Genomic DNA, 18,944 nt, shown 5'->3' with positions numbered 1-18,944 from the left:
GGACTGAAAACAATGAAGCTGGCTAGATTTACTAAAGGCATTTGTTTAAGAAATTCAGGAGACTAGATTTACTAAAGGTATTTGTCAGGACTTATACTGTTACATATGTAGGCTGCATTTTCTTTTCTTTGATAACAGCAGAGCAGTTACACAGGTCAGAGGAAACATTTTCTAATACCTGTAGATTTTTCTTGGTGACTCCTGTATTCATATTTTGTTGCTGAATACTGCCACTGGCAGTAATCGCATGCATAAATATCCAACAGGCTGGTTATACCTAAGTTGATTGATTGATGGATGGCTTGAGTACAATCAGTCTGCAATTACATGGATCAAAATTTGGCCAGCCCCAGCTAAACTGGCTGAATTTCAATCCATGTATGGTTGGCTTAAGGGAGGTTTAATACCCCTGTAATTTTTTGTGTTGTCTCTGTCCCATTAATGAGATTTCCCTTGTGTTTTGAAACTGTTAAAGACTGTTGCCATAGGAGACAGCATTCTTACACATGCAGATGTGTCGTCTTGCTGGATGCCTTTCCCAGCATGACTGTCCTCCTATTGAAGTCTCAGAGTCTGCCAGTTAATCTTGCAACCACCTAAGGGTGTTCTGGCCCTTTTTAAGAAAAATAAACTTTCTTTTGCATCCAAGAAGTATCTGGCACCCAATAACTTAACTACTCTACACCCACCATGCTTCACAACCCACTACATACAGAAGGATGTCAGCTATCCCTTGCCCTGGAGGTTCTCATTAGATCAAAGGAGGCCTGGGACCTTGCTACACTTTCAATATTAATTGTAATCAGGACAAATAGAGAGGGCGAATCACCCTAATGGGGACACAGATAGCAATAAAACCTGACATGGGTTCCAATTCATCTCCACTCTGTCCAAAACAAAAAAAAGGCTTTGCCTTTAGGTATACTTTAAGTCATTCCTTTATGAGGGCTGGAAGCACACTGTAGGATCCTGGGAGTGTGTATTAGACCCTTTTCACACCAGGGCATTTTGCAGGCGCTATACCATTAGAAATAGCGCCTGCAAAACACCCTAAAGAAGCTGCACTATTGTGTGTAGTGTGAAAGCCCCGAGGGCTTTCACACTACAGCGGTGCGCTGGCAGGACGTCAGAAAAAAGTCCTGCCAGCAGCTTCTTTGGAGCGGTAAAGGAGCGGTGTGTTTACCGCTCCTCCACCGCTGCTGCCCATTGAAATCAATTGCGCCGCAAATCCGGCGGTAAAACGGCGCTTAAAATAGCGGCGTTTTACCACCAACACAAGGTGTGGTGTGGTGTGAAAGGGGTCTTAGAGCTGTTTACCTTTTAGAGGGACTTTACTACTCTTGTTTTCTCCCTGCTTCAGTGATGCTTGTTAACAGCAATACAAATTGGTTAAATGCATTCTCACCTTCCAGTATCTAAACTTGTCTCACATAGGACTACTGTCTGTTTGCATGCATAGGGCACTATGGCTTTGTGCCTGGGATGTTGATGACACAGCTAAGGAGCATCTGACACTGTTACCCTTTGAGTGGAAGAACCCATTACATCCTGCATCTACTTCAACTATAGTAGCACACAGGTATTAAGAGCTTACATCTCATTCAGGTGGTAGGGCTCAAAACCAGAGTTTATCTAACCCTTCTGACCTGCATAAAGGTGCACTCCCCACTTCCACGCGTATGGCTTGGCAGGTTTGCTATTTGATTGTCCATTACCACTCTCATCCCCCAGAGACAGACCTTTGAGACTTGACACAGGAAATGCACAGCTGATCAGCTCAGCGGCACTCAGTATAAAGAAGAGCTCCAGCATTAGTAAATGAAAACATTTGGCATATGTGCATATGCATGGCCCTCCATGTGGCTTCTCATCCCTGCGGCTCTGTGTCTCCCAACGAACAGTAAGTTCTTTTTCTCGCCCTGCTGGAGTCCTGAATCTTGGCTAGACTTGGCATATGGTTTAGTGACGAGTACCCAGGGGCAGACTGACAACTCATGGGGCCCCCGGGCAATAGGAGAAGATTATGGGGCCCCCCAGGCAATAGATTATGGGGCCACACAGTATACACATGCACGCATACAGTATACACACACAGACACACAATATACACACAGAATACACATACACACACTGAAAAGGTACTGGAGAGGCGGGGCAGCTATAATCTTGGGATTTAAAAAAAAACACAGATTTTTACATACTGTCCCTGGCTTTTATTGAGGCTGTCATCCCCGATGGGGCCCCTTAGTGGCATGGGGCCCTCAGGCAGTGCCCGTGTGACCCAATGGTCAGTCCGCCCCTGCGAGTACCACACTACACTGCTAGCAGGTGGGGTCAACAGGACAGGTTAAATACGAGCAGACATTATAAGATATCAAACAGATGGTACAGCGCTCTAACTAAAATAAAATGATTACTAACATATTAAAATTAATAAAAAGTCCAAAGATAGCTTTTGAGTCAAAAAGTCCACGTGAGGAATCTTCAGTGGTATACAGTCAGTTCATGCATAAAGTGACTTAGTGCCAAGGGGGGGACCACCACCAATGGTAAAATTGGCTGCTCACCTCATCGTATGGACCCTTTAAATTACAGAGGGTCGTATGCACTTAAATATCAACTCATCCAATCGCTGTACTCCTCTCCGACAATATCCGACCAATTCACAAACGAAAACACAGCTTTCTCCTATTCAGAGTCAAATGAACTGACACGTTCGTGGAATACCTCAGGCAGTGGAATACCTCAAGTCCCTTACTTCATCCGTGTCCGCTGATGAAGTCCCGCCCATAGGGACGTAACGTACGGACGGAGATCACGTGACGTCACCCGCGGTCATTGATCATTTTAAATATCGTATGAAGCTTCGTTATTGTAAGTGTGTTTTTTATGTATATTCATCATTAAAACGTTTTTCTATGGAGAGCACTATGGCCTGTCTTTCTATCCACATGGTCTGAGGAATTGTGAATACTGCTATATACCGATCCAGTGTGGGTATTCCACGAACGTGTCAGTTCATTTGACTCTGAATAGGAGAAAGCTGTGTTTTCGTTTGTGAATTGGTCGGATATTGTTGGAGAGGAGTACAGCGATTGGATGAGTTGATATTTAAGTGCATACGACCCTCTGTAATTTAAAGGGCTCATACGATGAGGTGAGCAGCCAATTTTACCATTGGTGGTGGTCCCCCCCTTGGCACTAAGTCACTTTATGCATGAACTGACTGTATACCACTGAAGATTCCTCACGTGGACTTTTTGACTCAAAAGCTATCTTTGGACTTTTTATTAATTTTAATATGTTAGTAATCATTTTGTTTTAGTTAGAGCGCTGTACCATCTGTTTGATATATTGTATTTTGGGATTTGGTAATTGATCCTTGGTGTCCAGCAGCTTTTCGTAAAGGGGTTGTACTGCGCTGATTTTTTCTGTATTTATATTTAGACATTATAAGATCACTATTACACTATAATAATGGAACTGTTTGGATTTAAGCCACATTATAACTGACATTTATTACTCACATGCTGTTTGGAGCACTGGTTATTTGCATGATACTCATGTTCACATTCAGCTTGGACATTGATTGCAATCACCTGTACCAATCCTAGAATTCTGTCAATATTTCAGGTCTGTGGAGATGCCGCTGCATTCTGCAATTAATCACTGAATCACCTGACAGGGTTTATGACTACTATGCATGGGTCATATGTGAGCTTAGATGTCTGCTACTAAGGCACACAGCACCTCATTGGCTAGTGCTTAGTGTGGTTTCCTAGGACCCCTAGTGACCCTATTCACATCCCATTATATGTGTGACAGTTTATGCAGATGTTTTGAATGGTTTGGGTGTTTGGGATCCCAGAGATGTGCATTTTAATAGACAATGTTGTCTTTTAACCCTTTGCAGTTGCCTATTGTAATTGTTCTCTGTCAAATTTTGTAATTTGTGAATAAAATATTTTGGAGTATACAGCTGACAGTTCTCACTCAGTTTTGAGGTATGGACCTCTTGTGGGACTTTCTATTGTACCTAACCCCCTTTTTTTTTTCAGTGATGCCCAGGTCCTATTGGTGAACTCCATGGGTGATTCGGTACTCCCTTCCTAGACCCTGCTCCATGGAATAGCGTCAGTTTGGTCCATGTCCACCCCCCCCCCCTTTCCCTTCCCTGGCCAAGTAACCCTTTGCAGCCTTCAAGCTTGATCTTCGAGTGGAGAATTTCCTTTACTCATACCTCCTCCTTTCCTCATATTGCTGAAAATCATTGTTTATTCTCCCAGGCTTCTTTTGGGACCTCAACTCCCGCAGTACTTGATACTTCTCATTCCTTTTTGAGGGATCTCTTGACCTACAAGGTTGACTGGGACCAATTTCCTCTGTTCCTGACCATAGTAAGGAGCTGATCCTTCAGTGCCCTCCAGCAGTACCAGTCCCTGCTTTTAGCATTGGCCCTCATGCCTATGCTAGTGCTTATTCCTAACACCCAGGTATCTAGAACTGGTAAACTTGGTTCACCTATGTGAAAGCTATTGTACTTAGACCATTGCTGCTAAGGTAACCCACTTACTGTGGACTATCTGCATCTTCACAGAATTCCCCCATGTTCCCCTTTTAGGGTTTATGGTGTGGGTGGACGATGTCCCTCTGGTAGGGTTTTTCCATTTTTTACAGACTCTGCTCTTCTGTGTTTGGGAGCCTGGACTCTATGGGAGACATCCAGTTGGTCTCCTTGGAACAGGAATTCCCCAACACAATCCACTGATCTCAAGCAGAAGTAGGGCATATTCTTCCCTCCTACCCTGAGGAGCATATCTTCATGCTTAGGAAATTATTTTGGTCCCCAAAACAGACACTTCCCAACTTGTTGTGGGTATTTCAGTGGGTCCATATCCTGACATGGTCCATATTCCCTGGTTGGACATCGCCTGGGTACTGCAGATGCTTTGAGAAGGTTTGGGAACTCTCCTGTGACAGAGTGACCTGCTATCTTTGTCAAATGCCACGGAGTGTGTCTTTCCTGACATCACCTATCCAAGGACAAGGAATGTCTTTTGGATCCACTAGTTACCCTACGTTAAAGGGTAAGAGTTCAGCACCTAAATGCCCCCCCCCCTTCCTGTTTGAAAAGAAGTGTGCATCCTTGGATTACCCTATTCAGGCAGAACATGCTGGGACATGCTGCAGGTCTTTCCTATGTGAGATGGTGTAAATCCAGACCTAAGAGATCAATTCCAGGAAAGAGGTTTCTCTTCTGCAGCTGAAATAAGTCCTCCTAGATTCCTACTCTTTCCTGTCCCCAAAGAGATAAATGTTCTCAGTAGTGTGATTAAGATTCTACCACTTGCTCATTGATGAAGGATGCTGCACTGATCCAGGGTAGGTTTAATGATTTTTAGAATCATGGAATTTGTACTTGGTAACGCAAGTTTGCAACCCAAAGAACACCACAAGGTGTTTGGTTGGAACGAGTCCTGCTCATCCTGGTGTTTTTGTGCACCAGTCTAGTGTTCAGTATACCTCACCGCTGCTTGCTCACCTTACACTCTCCTTTAGGTGGACTTCAGTGTTGGTACTTTTTTTTTTTAACAGAAGAGTTCTTCGTTTTTTTCCACCAGTCTTGGAGATAATTTTCTTTTGGGTTAGTATTCTGTGAGCACTCTAACAACCATTGTTGTCTTGTTGCAACAATGGTTGTCTGTTTTAGACAAAATCTTCTTTCATCTTCGCAGATCCTCCATTCCCTAATTTTCAGGGTTAGAAATGCTAGGCTTGAGCCGTCTACTGATGACTTTCTGGTTTTCTCTTTTGAAATTTTGTTTGTCAAAACTTCCCTCTGGGGACACATCTTATTCTTAGGTCATGTCTTCCTGTTCAGGTACTAGGTACTGTTTTCCCATCTCTTTTTGGTGGACTGTTGGGGTCCTCCAGTTTCTCACTGAACTCTAGAATGCGGTGACGTACAACATGTACGACTGGACTAGAAAAGGGAAGTTAAATGGCCAGTAGTCAATAGCTGCCCATGCTTTGTTTTTGGTCCGTCGGAACAGTACACAGGCGAACGGTTTTCCCAATAGGAAGTGATTCCAACAGAAAGATTTAAAACATGTTCTATTTCTAGATCCGTCAGAATTTTCGGGAAAAAAAAAAAAAAAAAAGATGAAGCCCACACACAATTGGAATATACGATGAAATGATTCCGTCTGGAAAGTCCGACCATGTGTACACGGCATTAGACTTCTCTTAAATGGTTTCTTCAAAATTCCTGTGCACCTCAATGGACGATGGAGATTGTCCCAACCTCCTGTAGATGGCAGTATAACTTGACTGTTTCTAAATTCCTGTGTTCCCAATGGATGAGATTTTACATTAAGACAATTTTATTTTTATTTTTTTTAGCTTTTTCTACCTAGTTAGGGTAGTTACTAATGTTGGCTTCATGCTGTAAATCATTAAACTGCACCCTTTGCTTCTGACTGCTAAGCAGGGATACCTTCCCATTTATTGTTTCTATTGGTGAGAGACAGGAGCATTTCACTGTACTTCTCTGCCTTTGGTGACTTAGCATTGTTTTCGTTTGCCCACCATTTTAAATGTAGTGCCAGCAAGTTTTGGGGCAAATCTCTTTTCCTTCTATTACAGCAGTCCATGCTATTTAGCATATCTGCCACTGTGGGTGAACCATCTAACAGGGCCCTTTTATTGGTACTCTGCAAGGCCTAAACTAAGCACAGGAAAGGATTGTGCTTTATGTACCTGCTACAGACTCTATTCAAATCAACTGCATTGGTGGCAGCCAGAGCCCCTCTTTTAACTTCAGCTGCTTATTCCTCTCCCAGCGATTTATGTTTCAGTTGGTGCTTATCATAGCTCTTTCTGTTGACAGGGACTTAAAGCATCTGCTACCACCTTCCCCATTGGGCTCAAACATAGAGATGCCTGATGGGCAGCAGCGCAGCTGATAAGTGGCTAGCACTTGTGCCTTGCACCACTAGGGTTGTTAATTTGAATGCCAACCACGACACTACCTGCCTGGAGTCTGCATGTTCTCCCTGTGCCTGTGTGGGTTTCCTCCAGGTACACTTTTCCTCCCATACTCCAAAAACACACTGGTAGATTAACTGGATCTTGTCTAAATTGTCCCTAGTATGTGTAAGTACGAATGTGAGTTAGGGACCTTAGACTGTAAGCTCCTCGAGGGCAAGGGCTGATGTGAATGTACAATATACTGTAAATGTAAAGCACAAAAATTGACAGTGCTATACTGCTATACAATTACCTGTAATAAATAATCATTGAGGATTCTTTTAGGGACCCCCCCCCCCCGAAGATTCATTGTCATACATGTACGCTCAGCTAGTTCCAGTCGACAGATGCATTTTCCTAACTAGAGGAAAACTGTATCCTTTCTAATTGTGGTCGGCGTTTCTCTTAAAGTTGCAGGAAGCCTCCATTCCTCCACCTAACACAATGTTGGACCTTGGTTTCCATGGACCTAAATGCTCCCTCATCATCATTTTTGATGATTTGATCTCTAAAGATTGATAACACCCAGACAACAATACCTTGCCTCCAAGTGCTTTATCCCCATAGAAGACACTCCTTCTCAAAGGATCATACCCGCAAGAATCTGGATGTAATTTCTGAAACTCATTTACACCTTAGTGGGCTCTCTATTAATTCAGTTCAAAATGAAACAGAAAATGCAACATCTGTGGCTTAAACCAATCATCTGGGGGGCACAATAAACTGTTGTCCGGTAACAGAGGTAAAGTTTATCCTGTCCTGGGTGGAGTGTCAAGTTCTAGTGATCTCTGCATTGCACATTCCTGGGGTGGTGAATTGGAAGACAAATTTTCTTTGCAGACAATGTCTGAACCCAGGAGAATTGTCTCTTCATAAGTTCTGGGATACATATGAGCATTGGGGAACACTGGATGTGGGCTTTCTAGACTCTCGGTTCAACAAGAGGCTGGATTGATTTGTCTCCAGAATACTGGGATCAGTAAACCCTACTACTTTGTCTACATCAAAGGACTAATGTTGAGGGAATTTTTTCCGATAACACTCACAGCTCCAGATTTGCCTTAGAGAGTGTGAAACAGTAAGTCGCCCTTGTTCTGCTGTTAACTGATGCTCTGTAGCCTCTGGCATATTGTCCAGATCTGTTCACTCAAGGTCTGATCCTTTACACTGCTTCTCATTTTTCTGGCTTTGATGGCCTGGCTGTAAAAACCAATGCTCTTAGACCCCTTTCACACTGAAGACCACCCCCGCGCTAGCTGTAAAGTGCCGTTCTGCTTAGCGATGCTTTACCGGCACTGTGCGGGTGTGGGACACTTTTAACCCCAAAGAAGGGTTTAACAAGGGGTTAAAAGTGCCTGAAAAGCGATTCAGCAGCACTGCCCATTGATTTCAATGGCAGGGGCAGTGTAGTGTATACACACCACCCTAAAGACACTGCTTGCAGACTTTATTTTCCCATTCTGCAAGCGCATTGCCCCAGTGTGAAAGCACTCAGGCTTTCACACTGGAGAGGCAGTTTACAAGTGCTTTACAGGCGATATTTTTAGCTCTAAAACGCCTCTAAAGCGCCTTCTGTGTGAAAGGGGTCTAAGAGACAGGGGCATTTCAAATTTAGGCCCCTTTCATACTTGTGCGACTTGGGACTGCAAAGTCGCATGACAAGTCGTACCCCATGATTTCCAATGAGTTCCATTCATATCTGTATGACTTCAAGTCTCACCAACTTCAAAGTAGTCCCTGTACTGCTTTGGTCCAACTTTGATGCGAGTTGAGGTCCATAGACCTCAAGTTTACACGGCATTCCCTAAAATCATGGCAAAATCACATCTGCAAAATTGCGTGGCTTTCAAGTCGCGGCAGTGTGAAAGGGGCCTTAGTAATCCTGACACAGGTTAAAGCTCCTAAATCTACTTCCCGCATATTTTTATCATCAAACGTGAATTTTTTTTTCCATTGGTAGTTTCTGGGGCTTTCCCTAGGTGCTTTTTAAGTGGGCTGTGCTTCTTTGTTTCTCCATTTAGGTGTAGAAAAACATTTTTGACACCCTAGCACCAACATCTTCTTGCTAATCATTTGCTGGTTCATCCATTCATACTAGGCATTACACTTGTTGCTCCACCTGCTACCAGCAGTAGAAATTAAGCTTAGTAATGTCGGTGCTACAAAGACCTCCTCTCAAACCTATTCCAGATGTCTGCTTGGCGTTACTATCCTGTTAGGCAGCTATTTTTTGTGGACATCACTCTGGGCAGAAGGGTTGTAGCATTGGCTGCATTGCCCTGTAGAAAACCTCATCTGATTTTACATAGGGACAAAGTTGTTTTAAAAGCACAAACATTTTTTTTTTTCTTTTGCCCAAAGTGGTTTCTGCTCTTCACCGTAATGAATTAATGTTTCCATCACCGTGTCTGGCATCGGTTCACTGCAAGATTTTTTTCCATTGCCTGGATGTGGTGAGGGCCATCGGGGTTTAACATTCAACCACTTCTTTTAGGCACATGGATTCCTGATTTGCTATTCCAATTGTTCTAAAGGAGTTTCTAAGTGGACAGGTTGTTGTGTAGGCCTTAATGATAGAACAGCGAGTGCTTTCTGGGCATTTTACCATCAGGTTTTTGTTTCTCAGATCTGTAAGGCTGTGACATGGACTTCTGTACGTTATTTAAGTTCTATAAGGTCAATGTGTCTGCCTCAGCAGATGCTAGCTTCGGCCGTAAGAGGCTCTTTGATACCCATGGTTCCTTTCTGTGTTGTTTCTTTCCTGTTGAGCTGGTTCCCCTGTGTTTGTTTGGTGTGCCTGTCCCTCTGCTAGGATTGCTTTTGGATGGCCCTAGGTTGCTAGTTGTGTCCCTCAAGGGATGATAGAGAAATTAGGATGTTTTTATTCCTTGTAGATTTCTTTTCTCAGTCCATTGAGGGACACAGCTCTCTCTCATCATATGATATTGTTCTTGTTTGGACTGTTTGCTACAATTGAGCTGGTGTAAGGTTGGAGGGCTTAAGATCTTAGGGGGCTGGCCTTTAGTTTTCTATGTAGAGTCCTTTACTACTATAGGTAACAGTATACCCTGGGTTATTTTATTTTTTTTTGATAGTGGGGAGAGATTAGTATCGGTCAGGTTTTCAAATACTGTCTGTATCCCCAGTGAGATTTCCCCTTCACATCCTGTCATCTGCCAATGAAGAACTGTCTCCATCCACCCTGAACTGTTCTGGATAAATTAATTTTGTCATTTTTTCAAGGTAAAGCTGAAATTCTCAACATTAAAGTGGTTCTAAAGGTTCTAAAGCCGAAAGGCTCCACTTCCTGATTCCCATACCCAAGATGGCGGCGGCAGCACCCGAGAGACGATCGAGAGATCGGCTTCGGGTGCCGACATCGCGGGCGCGCTGGGCGGGTAAGTGTCACTATTTTAAAAGTCAGCAGCTGCAGTATTTGTAACTGCTGGCTTTTTAAAAAAAAAAAACGGCGGACTCCCGGCGGACTCCCGCTTTAAGGAATTGGTCTGTAGTAAAGCACAGTCCCAGGTTGTATGGTGATTTCTATTTAGCCCAAAGCTCTGGTTACACAATTCTCTGAGCAGCTGTGTTTGTAGAAGCTCAGCAATTCATAAACTCACCTTCACGATATTGTTCTGTAGATTATCTACCAGGTTTGTCTGTTTCATCTTGTTTGTTTCCATCGTCTCTAGTTTCATCTCTACCGTTTCAACTTTTCTCATTATTCCACCGATGGACATTTCAAGTTGCTGAAGCCGTCTCATAATTCTGGAATACAGGTTATATACAGGTTATTATATTCCAAACTCCAATTTTAATGAGTATATTTATATATCTTTAGGAGATATTAAAGTTGGTAATATAGTCATCTATGCTTTCAGAAATCTCTTTTGTGGTGATCAGTTCCACATACTCATGTATATGTTGTGATAAATGATACATCAAGGGGCCTGGGGGTACTAGATAAACCTTGCATGTCCCGTGCTTGGCTGCATGAGGATTGTACTTTGATCAGCTATGTAGTGCGAGTGACTGTCTGATTTGATACAAATGTAATTTGTTGTTCAGGTGGGTCCTCCTATTCCATTATTTTGGTAAATCCAAAAGAAATATATGGTTATCTTTATATAAGTACATAGGAGGGAGTGGATGGAGACACTCGGCTGTCAGGCCCTGTTCACATCTCAACTTAAAGAGGGATTCCGCCCAAAAAAAAAATATTAAAAGCCAGCAGCTATAAATACTACAGCTGCTGACTTTTAATAAATGGACACTCACCTGTCCCGGGTTCCAGCGATGCCGGCAGCCGAGGCCGATCGATCGCTCGGCCCTCGGCTGCTGCCGCCGCCATTCGAGGTGAGGGAATCAGGAAGTAAAGCGAATCGGCTTCACTTCCCGGGTTCCCTACTGCGCATGCGCAAGCCGCGCCGCGCAATCGGAAATCTCCGCGCTGTCACTGGGACCCGTGTGTGTCCCAGCAGACAGCGCGGCAGGGCAGGAAATGGCGTAGACTCCCGTGGGAGTCTATGCCCGGAAGTGGGTGAAAATACCTGTCTTTGACAGGTATCTCCACCCCCCCCCCCCTGAAAGGTGTCAATTGTGACACCGGAGGGGGGGGGGGTTCCGATCAGCGGAGGTTCCACTTTAGGGTGGAATCCCGCTTTAAATTCCTGCACAAGTTGTTTTTTTTTTGTAGGTGTTTTAGAGTGTTTCTGCTCATCACAGAGCAGCCACGTCACTTTTTTAGGGCGGCACATTTTTTACCACCTTTTTTGTCATCAAATTGAACGGCATTTAACGGCAACACAAGTGCGATGCATACACATTTCCAGAGTTTTCTTTGCTGTTTGCCATGCGTTTGAAAATGCACAGATGTGAATGGGGCACCATTGTTCTTGTCTAAACACACCAACTTCACTTTCAGGCCCCATTCAGACTAGTGTAGTGGGAGCGCACTTTTTTTTGCTCGTTTTAGATGTGACATGCATAGGGCAGCTCATTGATTTTAATGGACTGTGCTACATGTGGCAAAATAGCTCATGGGACATTTTAGCGTGTTGCGGTTTGTACATTTTTTTATTCCATGTTTTGTTGCGTTTTTCACTTGTTTTTTTTCACATTGCAAAATGTGCTTCTGCATGTTAACAATTAATGGTACTGATAGTATAACTAGTACATTTTAGGTGTATAAAGGTGGTCATACACTATACAATCTGCTTGTACAATCTCCTTTAGATTTACTAAAACTATTTAATAAGAGGACACACCTATCTATCCAATCACTCTGTATCCAATCAGGCAGGCCCTTGCACTACATCATTGATGGTAGATCTAAAGGAGATTGTATAGTGTATGGTGAACTATACAGACTTCCAGGGACACACTTCTCCTGTTTTCAATACCACAACTCTGTGTTTCCCCAGCTTCTGAACACTCTGCTAAATGAACACTCTATGCAAGAAGAAGGTACAAAACTATCAATGGCTGTCTATAGAGTGGGTGTTAGCAACTGGTCAATCGCGATCTACCAGCCAACTGCAGCCAGGTGACTGGTCGATTGCGTCTTTGACTTATCAACCTGCTGTTCCCACAGCATTGAACACAGTGGGACTACTTCTGTCATTTGCAGCTGGGGAGGCACTGGCCACAGAGGGAGAAGGCAGTTGCACTCGAAGCAAGCGGCCACATCAGCTGATACCTCTTCTTTAGTTCAGGCTGCAGTATAAGGCTGAGTGATATCTGCTGCACCCTGACTCTTAAACCTGTCAGCCAGAGCAGTGCTCGCAGGAGCTGCAAGACAGAGAGAACAGCTCTGTGGTGCACTGAAAGTGGGCTCTCCACTCTCCTGCTATAACATCTTCAGGTCAGAGTGTCTTACACTATACTGATATGGCCATAATAGCACCTAACACTCTGCAAACTCTGTGTTACTATTAGGGGGCTCAGGGCAGTAAGAGCTCTTTACATTTTGTGGTTCAGGGGTGGTAAAACCCCATAGTTGAGCCTTGTTTTTACCGCACTCCCTTTAGTGGCCAGAAGTGTACACATGCCCTCAGCAGGAATTATTCGCCCTTTCACACTTATCGGGCGTAACACCAGCCAACCATTACCCATTCAAGTGAATGAGGCTGCTCTGCAAGTGCTCTGCAATCTTGTGGAGTACAGTGATCAAGGGGTTAATGCAGGCAGTAAAGAGGCGCTGTATCATCTCCTCACCACCTGCAATAAGCCCTTAGACCTTACAAAGGTATGCAGTTGTGGTTCATTTGTAGAGTGGCCCTATTTACTAAACTGGGTCACGATTAGTGGGTGGTAGTGCCCCACTGAAAGCAACAGGGATATAATTTCTGCTGCGGCATGTGTGCACCCTTAGCTGCTGCCCTATCAACACCATCCACTTCCGTAATGACATGGTCCACTGCTCTACTGACTCCACTGACACTGTCCACACAACATCCACTGCTCTACTGATACTGTCCGCTGCTTTACTGACATTAACCTGTGCCCTACTGACATTGTCCACTGCTCTACTGACTGACACTGTCCACTTTTAAAGTAGGGTCAATTTATATTTCTTTAATCGTACATCACAGCACACAGAGCCATAGTAATTACTGTGTGGGTTATAGTCCACCTTCAGGTGCTGGACACTGGCACACCCTGAAGGCTTGTTAACGGAACCCACCGTGAAGGGTGAAGATTGGGTCTGTTGGTTTTTACCACAGAAAACCCTGCGGCAGGAAAGATAAGAGATTTTCTAAGGAATTTTTAAATTTTCTTATGAAATGTCTCCTTTAAAAAGGTAAATGTCATGCCTAAGTGTCAGCACTGGGGGCTGTATGAGGCATGTACCTTCTCATGCTTTCCTCAGAGATCACGCTGTGTCACAGAAGCAACAGGCTTTTTTCCTCCGGCTAGCAGGCAGACCTCCGGTAAGTTTGGGGGGCTTTTGCTTCCACCAGACACCCCCCACCTGGGTTGAACTCTCCCCCTCTTCACGGGGCTGAGCATTAAGGGAGAGCTAAAGATCGATTGACGATGGCGTTTTCTTTCACTGCACCTAGCACAGCGGTGGCTTTCAGGTCTCCTCCATGCCATCCCTCCCTCACACACAAGCCGATCCCATCGGATCGGAGGCCTACGTTCGCGCGGGATTGCTCTTTTTTGAAAGAGAAAGGAGGGGGGGTGGCGATGCGACAGAGGGGGCTGGGCTTAACACAGCGTTGACGTCCTCCAATGCGGGAGTGTGTTTAAAAAAAAAAAAAACTCAATTTGTGCTGGCTGCAAAAATTGTCGGAGGGACACAAGAGCAAAGAGTGGCATGAAAGAGGTTGGTGACACAGGCATTTCCTATTTGACACATTTACTATTTGCATCAGGCTGAGCATTAATAGGCGTGACAGTGGCTGACTATTGCTCAAACAATGGATGCAATTTCTTCTGGTAGTACCTCTGCTTTGTGGAGATGTGGGGGTTGAAACCCCCAAAAAGAGCTAAAAGGTTCTCCCTCAAGCTCTGGGACGCCTAATCATCTCTACAAATGGCATCCTCCCCTGAGAGGGGGTGGCTGGTCAGAGTGAGCAATTGTTTGCAATTGTTTTCAACACTGCTGCCCCTGTTTATGTTATTAAAAATATATTTTTTCCTCAGCCAGGATAGTATTGAAAAAAAAAATCGCATCCCAGTGTGGTACTAAGTGCAACAGGTTCTCTTCCATTACCCAGGACCCTCAAACTGAGGAACTAGGGGCAGGAGAAGATGAATTCCCTCAGGGGACCATGGTGAGGCTGATGACTCCTCTTCTGAGGTGTCAAATGCGAGAGGATTAGCTTTCACAATCTGTAAGATTGATGGTGCAATTTCTTGCTGAATAGTCCGCTCCACATTTATGTACCCTTAACTGAGTGTTTGGGTTCGCTAAAGCCTCCTCAAGCTGTGCATGCCTTTCCTGTCCATTCATTGCTGGAAAAGTTTTTTGTATCTGAGTGGATCACCCAGATAAGCATTTTATTCCCTCCTAAAAAGTTTTCACACTTTATCCTATGGTGGACAAAATTCACGTAGTAGGGTATACCAGCAAATAGGTAGGGTATACCAGCAAATAATGCTGCTATATCCTCTGTGAATAAGAGTTTGACTTGTCCGGCAGACAATGCTCACATGCTTAGGGATCCAATGGATAAAAAGTTGGAATTCCTATTAAAAAAAACAAAAAAAAAACACTTTTCTTTGGCAGATTGAGTGTCTCAGCTTGTGCTGACAGTAATTGGTTAATCATTGAGAGACCAGTTTAAACAAGTGATCAAGGTTATTCTGCTCATAAGGCCCAGGATCTGGCAGCTTTGTATGGGCTATTTCACACGGGACGATCCCCACTGAGCAGGAAGATGACAGATCCGTTTCTGCACACTGCACAGGGACGGATCTGTCAGAGCGTCGCTCTCCCCTATGGAAGAACGGATGACGATGGACCGTAGAGTCCATTGCCGCCCAATCCAATTCGCAGATGGATGGAAAAGTAGGTTTTTCCTCCGTCATACTTTTTCGGATCGGAGCGGGTCAGATGTCAGCGGAAATGTCACCGCTGACATCTGGCGCTCCATAGATGTCTATGGAGCATCCGTTCAGGTCCGCCTAAGAAACTGACAGGCGGACCTGAACGGATCGTTCGTCTGAAAGAGGCCTTATTTTGCAATAGTTGCTATGAGAGTTTCTATCCTTCATGCCTTGCGCCCTTCGCAAAGCGCCATGCAAGAAGCTCCTGCTAGTCTTCCTTTTTGCGGTGAACCAGATATTTAAGGATGTTTTGGATAATACATCCAAAGAAATTCTAGTGGAAAAAGTACCCCTTTTGCCTTTTAAGAAAAGGAATAAATGTATTTTTGTTTTAAAGCTCCTTCTTCTGTACCAGTGCCATCAGCCTCCAGGCAGTCACAACAGTTTCTGCCGTCAGGTTCAAAAGGTAATCCTCAGAGTTAACCCCAGGGACAAAAGAGATCTTGGGGTAGGAAACCTACAAGATACTGAAGCCTCCTTATGAGGATGCGCCCCAGCTCGCTCGAATGGGGGAATTCTGCAGTTCTCCAGGATCTGGCAGGAAGAGTGTCAAGATGAATGGGGGACTTCCTCAATAGCTCCAAGGTACAAACTGGAGTTCTAAGAGTTCCTGTCTCCGTTTTCTCAGATCAAACGTTCCTAAGGATCCAGAGAAAAAGAAGTCTTTCTCTCAAGCATTGGACCATCTTTTGGCAAAAAGTGATCATGGTGGTCCCCATGTAACCAGAGGTTGGGGTTTGGTTCAAACCTCTTTTTCATGGTGCCAAATCCGAATGGACATTCTGGATCTCAAAAATCTAAATTCAATTCCTGAATATAACCACTCTTTTTTCGCATGGAGTCAATCCAATCAGTTACCTCCATCCTACAAGGAGGAGAACTTCTGGCGTCAATCGACAACAAAGATGCATACCTCCATATACATATTTCTTCGTTCACTATTAATATCTTCTTTTCAAGAAGGAAAATATTCATTGCACCTTGAGTGTTTACAAATGTTCTGACCCCTCTTCTAGCCAGATTATGGTTTACCTAGACGATCTGTTCTTCATAGACCAGTGGGTAGCCCGCTTAGACCAAAGTATGGTCACCACATTCAACTACCTTTAATATCTAGGTCAGATTCTCAACCTAGAAGAAATCTTCTTTAAAACCATGAAGAAGGCTAAAATACTTGGGTCTGATCATAGATACAACCAGAAAAGGCAGAGATCAGCGCCATAAAGGAGCTGATTCAGGTGGTCGAAGCAAGATGAATTCTTCTATTCATCTTTGCATGAGGTTGTTGGGGAAGATGGTGGATTCATTCAAGGCCGTTCCTTAAGCTTAGTTTCATTCGAGACTGCTGCAAAACAGTATCCTATCGGCTTGGAACAAAGGGTTCAAGCTCTAGATTCCCAATGTGTCTGATTCCAAAGCCTACTGCCACATCACCCTGAAAGCACCAGATTTTTTTGGATCTTGGAGACTAAGCAGGAACAGGCCTGGTTAGTGCCTGGATGGGAGACCGCCTGGAAATACCAGGCGCTGTAGGCTCGGTGCGCCCGGAGCCTCAGTTTTTGGTTGATAACCAAAAATCTGCAAAGGGGAAAATCCTTCCTTCAGTTACCTGGGAAATGGTAATAACATATGCAAACCTTTTTGTGGGTTGGGGAGCAGTCTTTGAAGAGGCAACTGTCCAGGAGAAGTCGCCCAGATCAGAAAGGGCCTTGCTCATTAACATTCTAGAAGTTCAGGCAGAGCACTTGGTCCTGAGGGCCTTAACGTTCAGTTTATGGAATTGTCCTGCCAGGATCCAATCCGACAATACCACAGCAATGGCCTATATTAATCACCAAGGGGGCACAAGAAGTTGTGTGGCCCAGAGAAAGCTGAATCATATCCTATCTAAAATAATGTACTTTGTCTATCGGCAGTCTTCATTCTAGGAATAAAAGATTGGCAAGTGGACTACTTGAGTCGCCAGCAGTTGTTCCAGGGAGAATGGTTCCTTCACCCCGATATCTTCCTGTCAATATGTCAAAATGGGGGATCCCAGATGTGGATCTGTTTGCGTACAGGTTCAACAAAGAAATCGTCAACTTTGTGTCAAGAACAAAGGATTCGCTAGCATGCGGAACAGATGCCTTGCTATTCCGGTGGAATCGGTTCTCACTGATTTATGCATTCCCTCCTATTCTGCCTGCATCCATGACTTCTTCGCAGTATCAAGCAGGAAGGGAAGTTGGTGATTCTTGTGGCCTCCAGCGGGGCCCAGGAAATCTTGGTATGCAGAGATCATAAAGATGACAGTAGGGGACCTATGGACCCTACCACCAAGACCATACCTTCTCTTGCAAGGTCCAGTATTCCATCCTACTTTACAAATGCTTTGGCTAGTGAGACCCACACTCTGAAGAAGCGTGGGCTGTCAGGTTCAGTGGTTTCTACCTTGGTTAATGCAAGGGAGCCGGCCTCCATAATTTTATATTATGGAGTCTGGGAAGCATATGTTTCCTGGTGTGAAACCAGGGTTTGCACCCCAGGAAATAGGTCAAAGGTAGAATCCTTGACTTTCTGCAGATGGGGTGAGAAATAAAGCTGGCCTTGAGCGCTTTCTAAGGACAGGTCTTGGCCTTATCTGTATTATTTCAAGACCACTTGTTTCACATTCTTTGGTTCGTAACTTTATTCAGGGGATAACTTGGCTAAATCTCCAGTTAAGTCACCCCTGAACCCTTGGGACTTGAATTTAGTTTTGTTGGCATTACAAACCAGCCTTTTTGTGGGCCAATACGACATATTCCCTTGGACCTTTTTGACAAGGATTTTTTCTGGTAACCATATCTACTGCAAGAAGGGTATCATAATTGGCTGCTCTTTCTTGTAAAGAGCCATATTATTATTGTTTTCAAGGATAAAGTAGTTTTGCGTTCTTATCCTAACTTTTTACCGAAGGTACTTTCAGGTTTTTATCTAAACCAGGATATTGTTCTACCTTAATTTTTTTTCCAGAACCCTGTTCTATGGAAGAACAATTGCTACATTCTCTTGATGTGGTGAGAGCAGTCAAAGTCTACTTAAAGGCGACTGCTCAGATTTGGAAAACTGATGTTTTGTTCGTGTTGCCTGGAGGTCCTAAAAGAGGACAGGCAGCATCAAAATCTACTATTTCTAAATGGATTCGACAAGTAATCGTTCAAGCTTATGGTTTAAAGAGGTAGTTTCTACTCTCTCAAATCAAAGCGCACTCCTCTAATGCCGCAACTTGGTCTTCAATCTATACATTTACCAGATTCTATCAGGTGGATGTAAAAAGACATGAGGATGTCGCCTTTGGGCACAGTGTACTGCAGGCAGCAGTATAAATCCTCTGATCT

At 44.1% G+C, this 18,944-nt stretch overlaps 1 protein-coding gene across 1 annotated transcript in view; it reads right to left on the bottom strand.

Annotated features, from left to right (window-relative positions):
• Nucleotides 1-18,944, bottom strand: part of PKD2L1 (polycystin 2 like 1, transient receptor potential cation channel) — a 105,318-nt gene that overhangs the window by 1,782 nt on the left and 84,592 nt on the right. The window contains exon 14 of the mRNA XM_077454266.1: nt 10,650-10,797. Within this exon, the coding sequence (XP_077310392.1) occupies nt 10,650-10,797 (148 nt within the window). The remainder of the gene's footprint in view (nt 1-10,649; nt 10,798-18,944) is intronic.

The sequence above is a fragment of the Lithobates pipiens genome, unplaced genomic scaffold (genome assembly GCF_037356315.1).
Source record: "Lithobates pipiens isolate NorthernLeopardFrog02 unplaced genomic scaffold, aLitPip1_a1.2 Scaffold_25, whole genome shotgun sequence".
Taxonomy (NCBI): Eukaryota; Metazoa; Chordata; class Amphibia; order Anura; family Ranidae; genus Lithobates; species Lithobates pipiens.
This window is presented reverse-complemented; position numbering and strand designations above follow the sequence as displayed.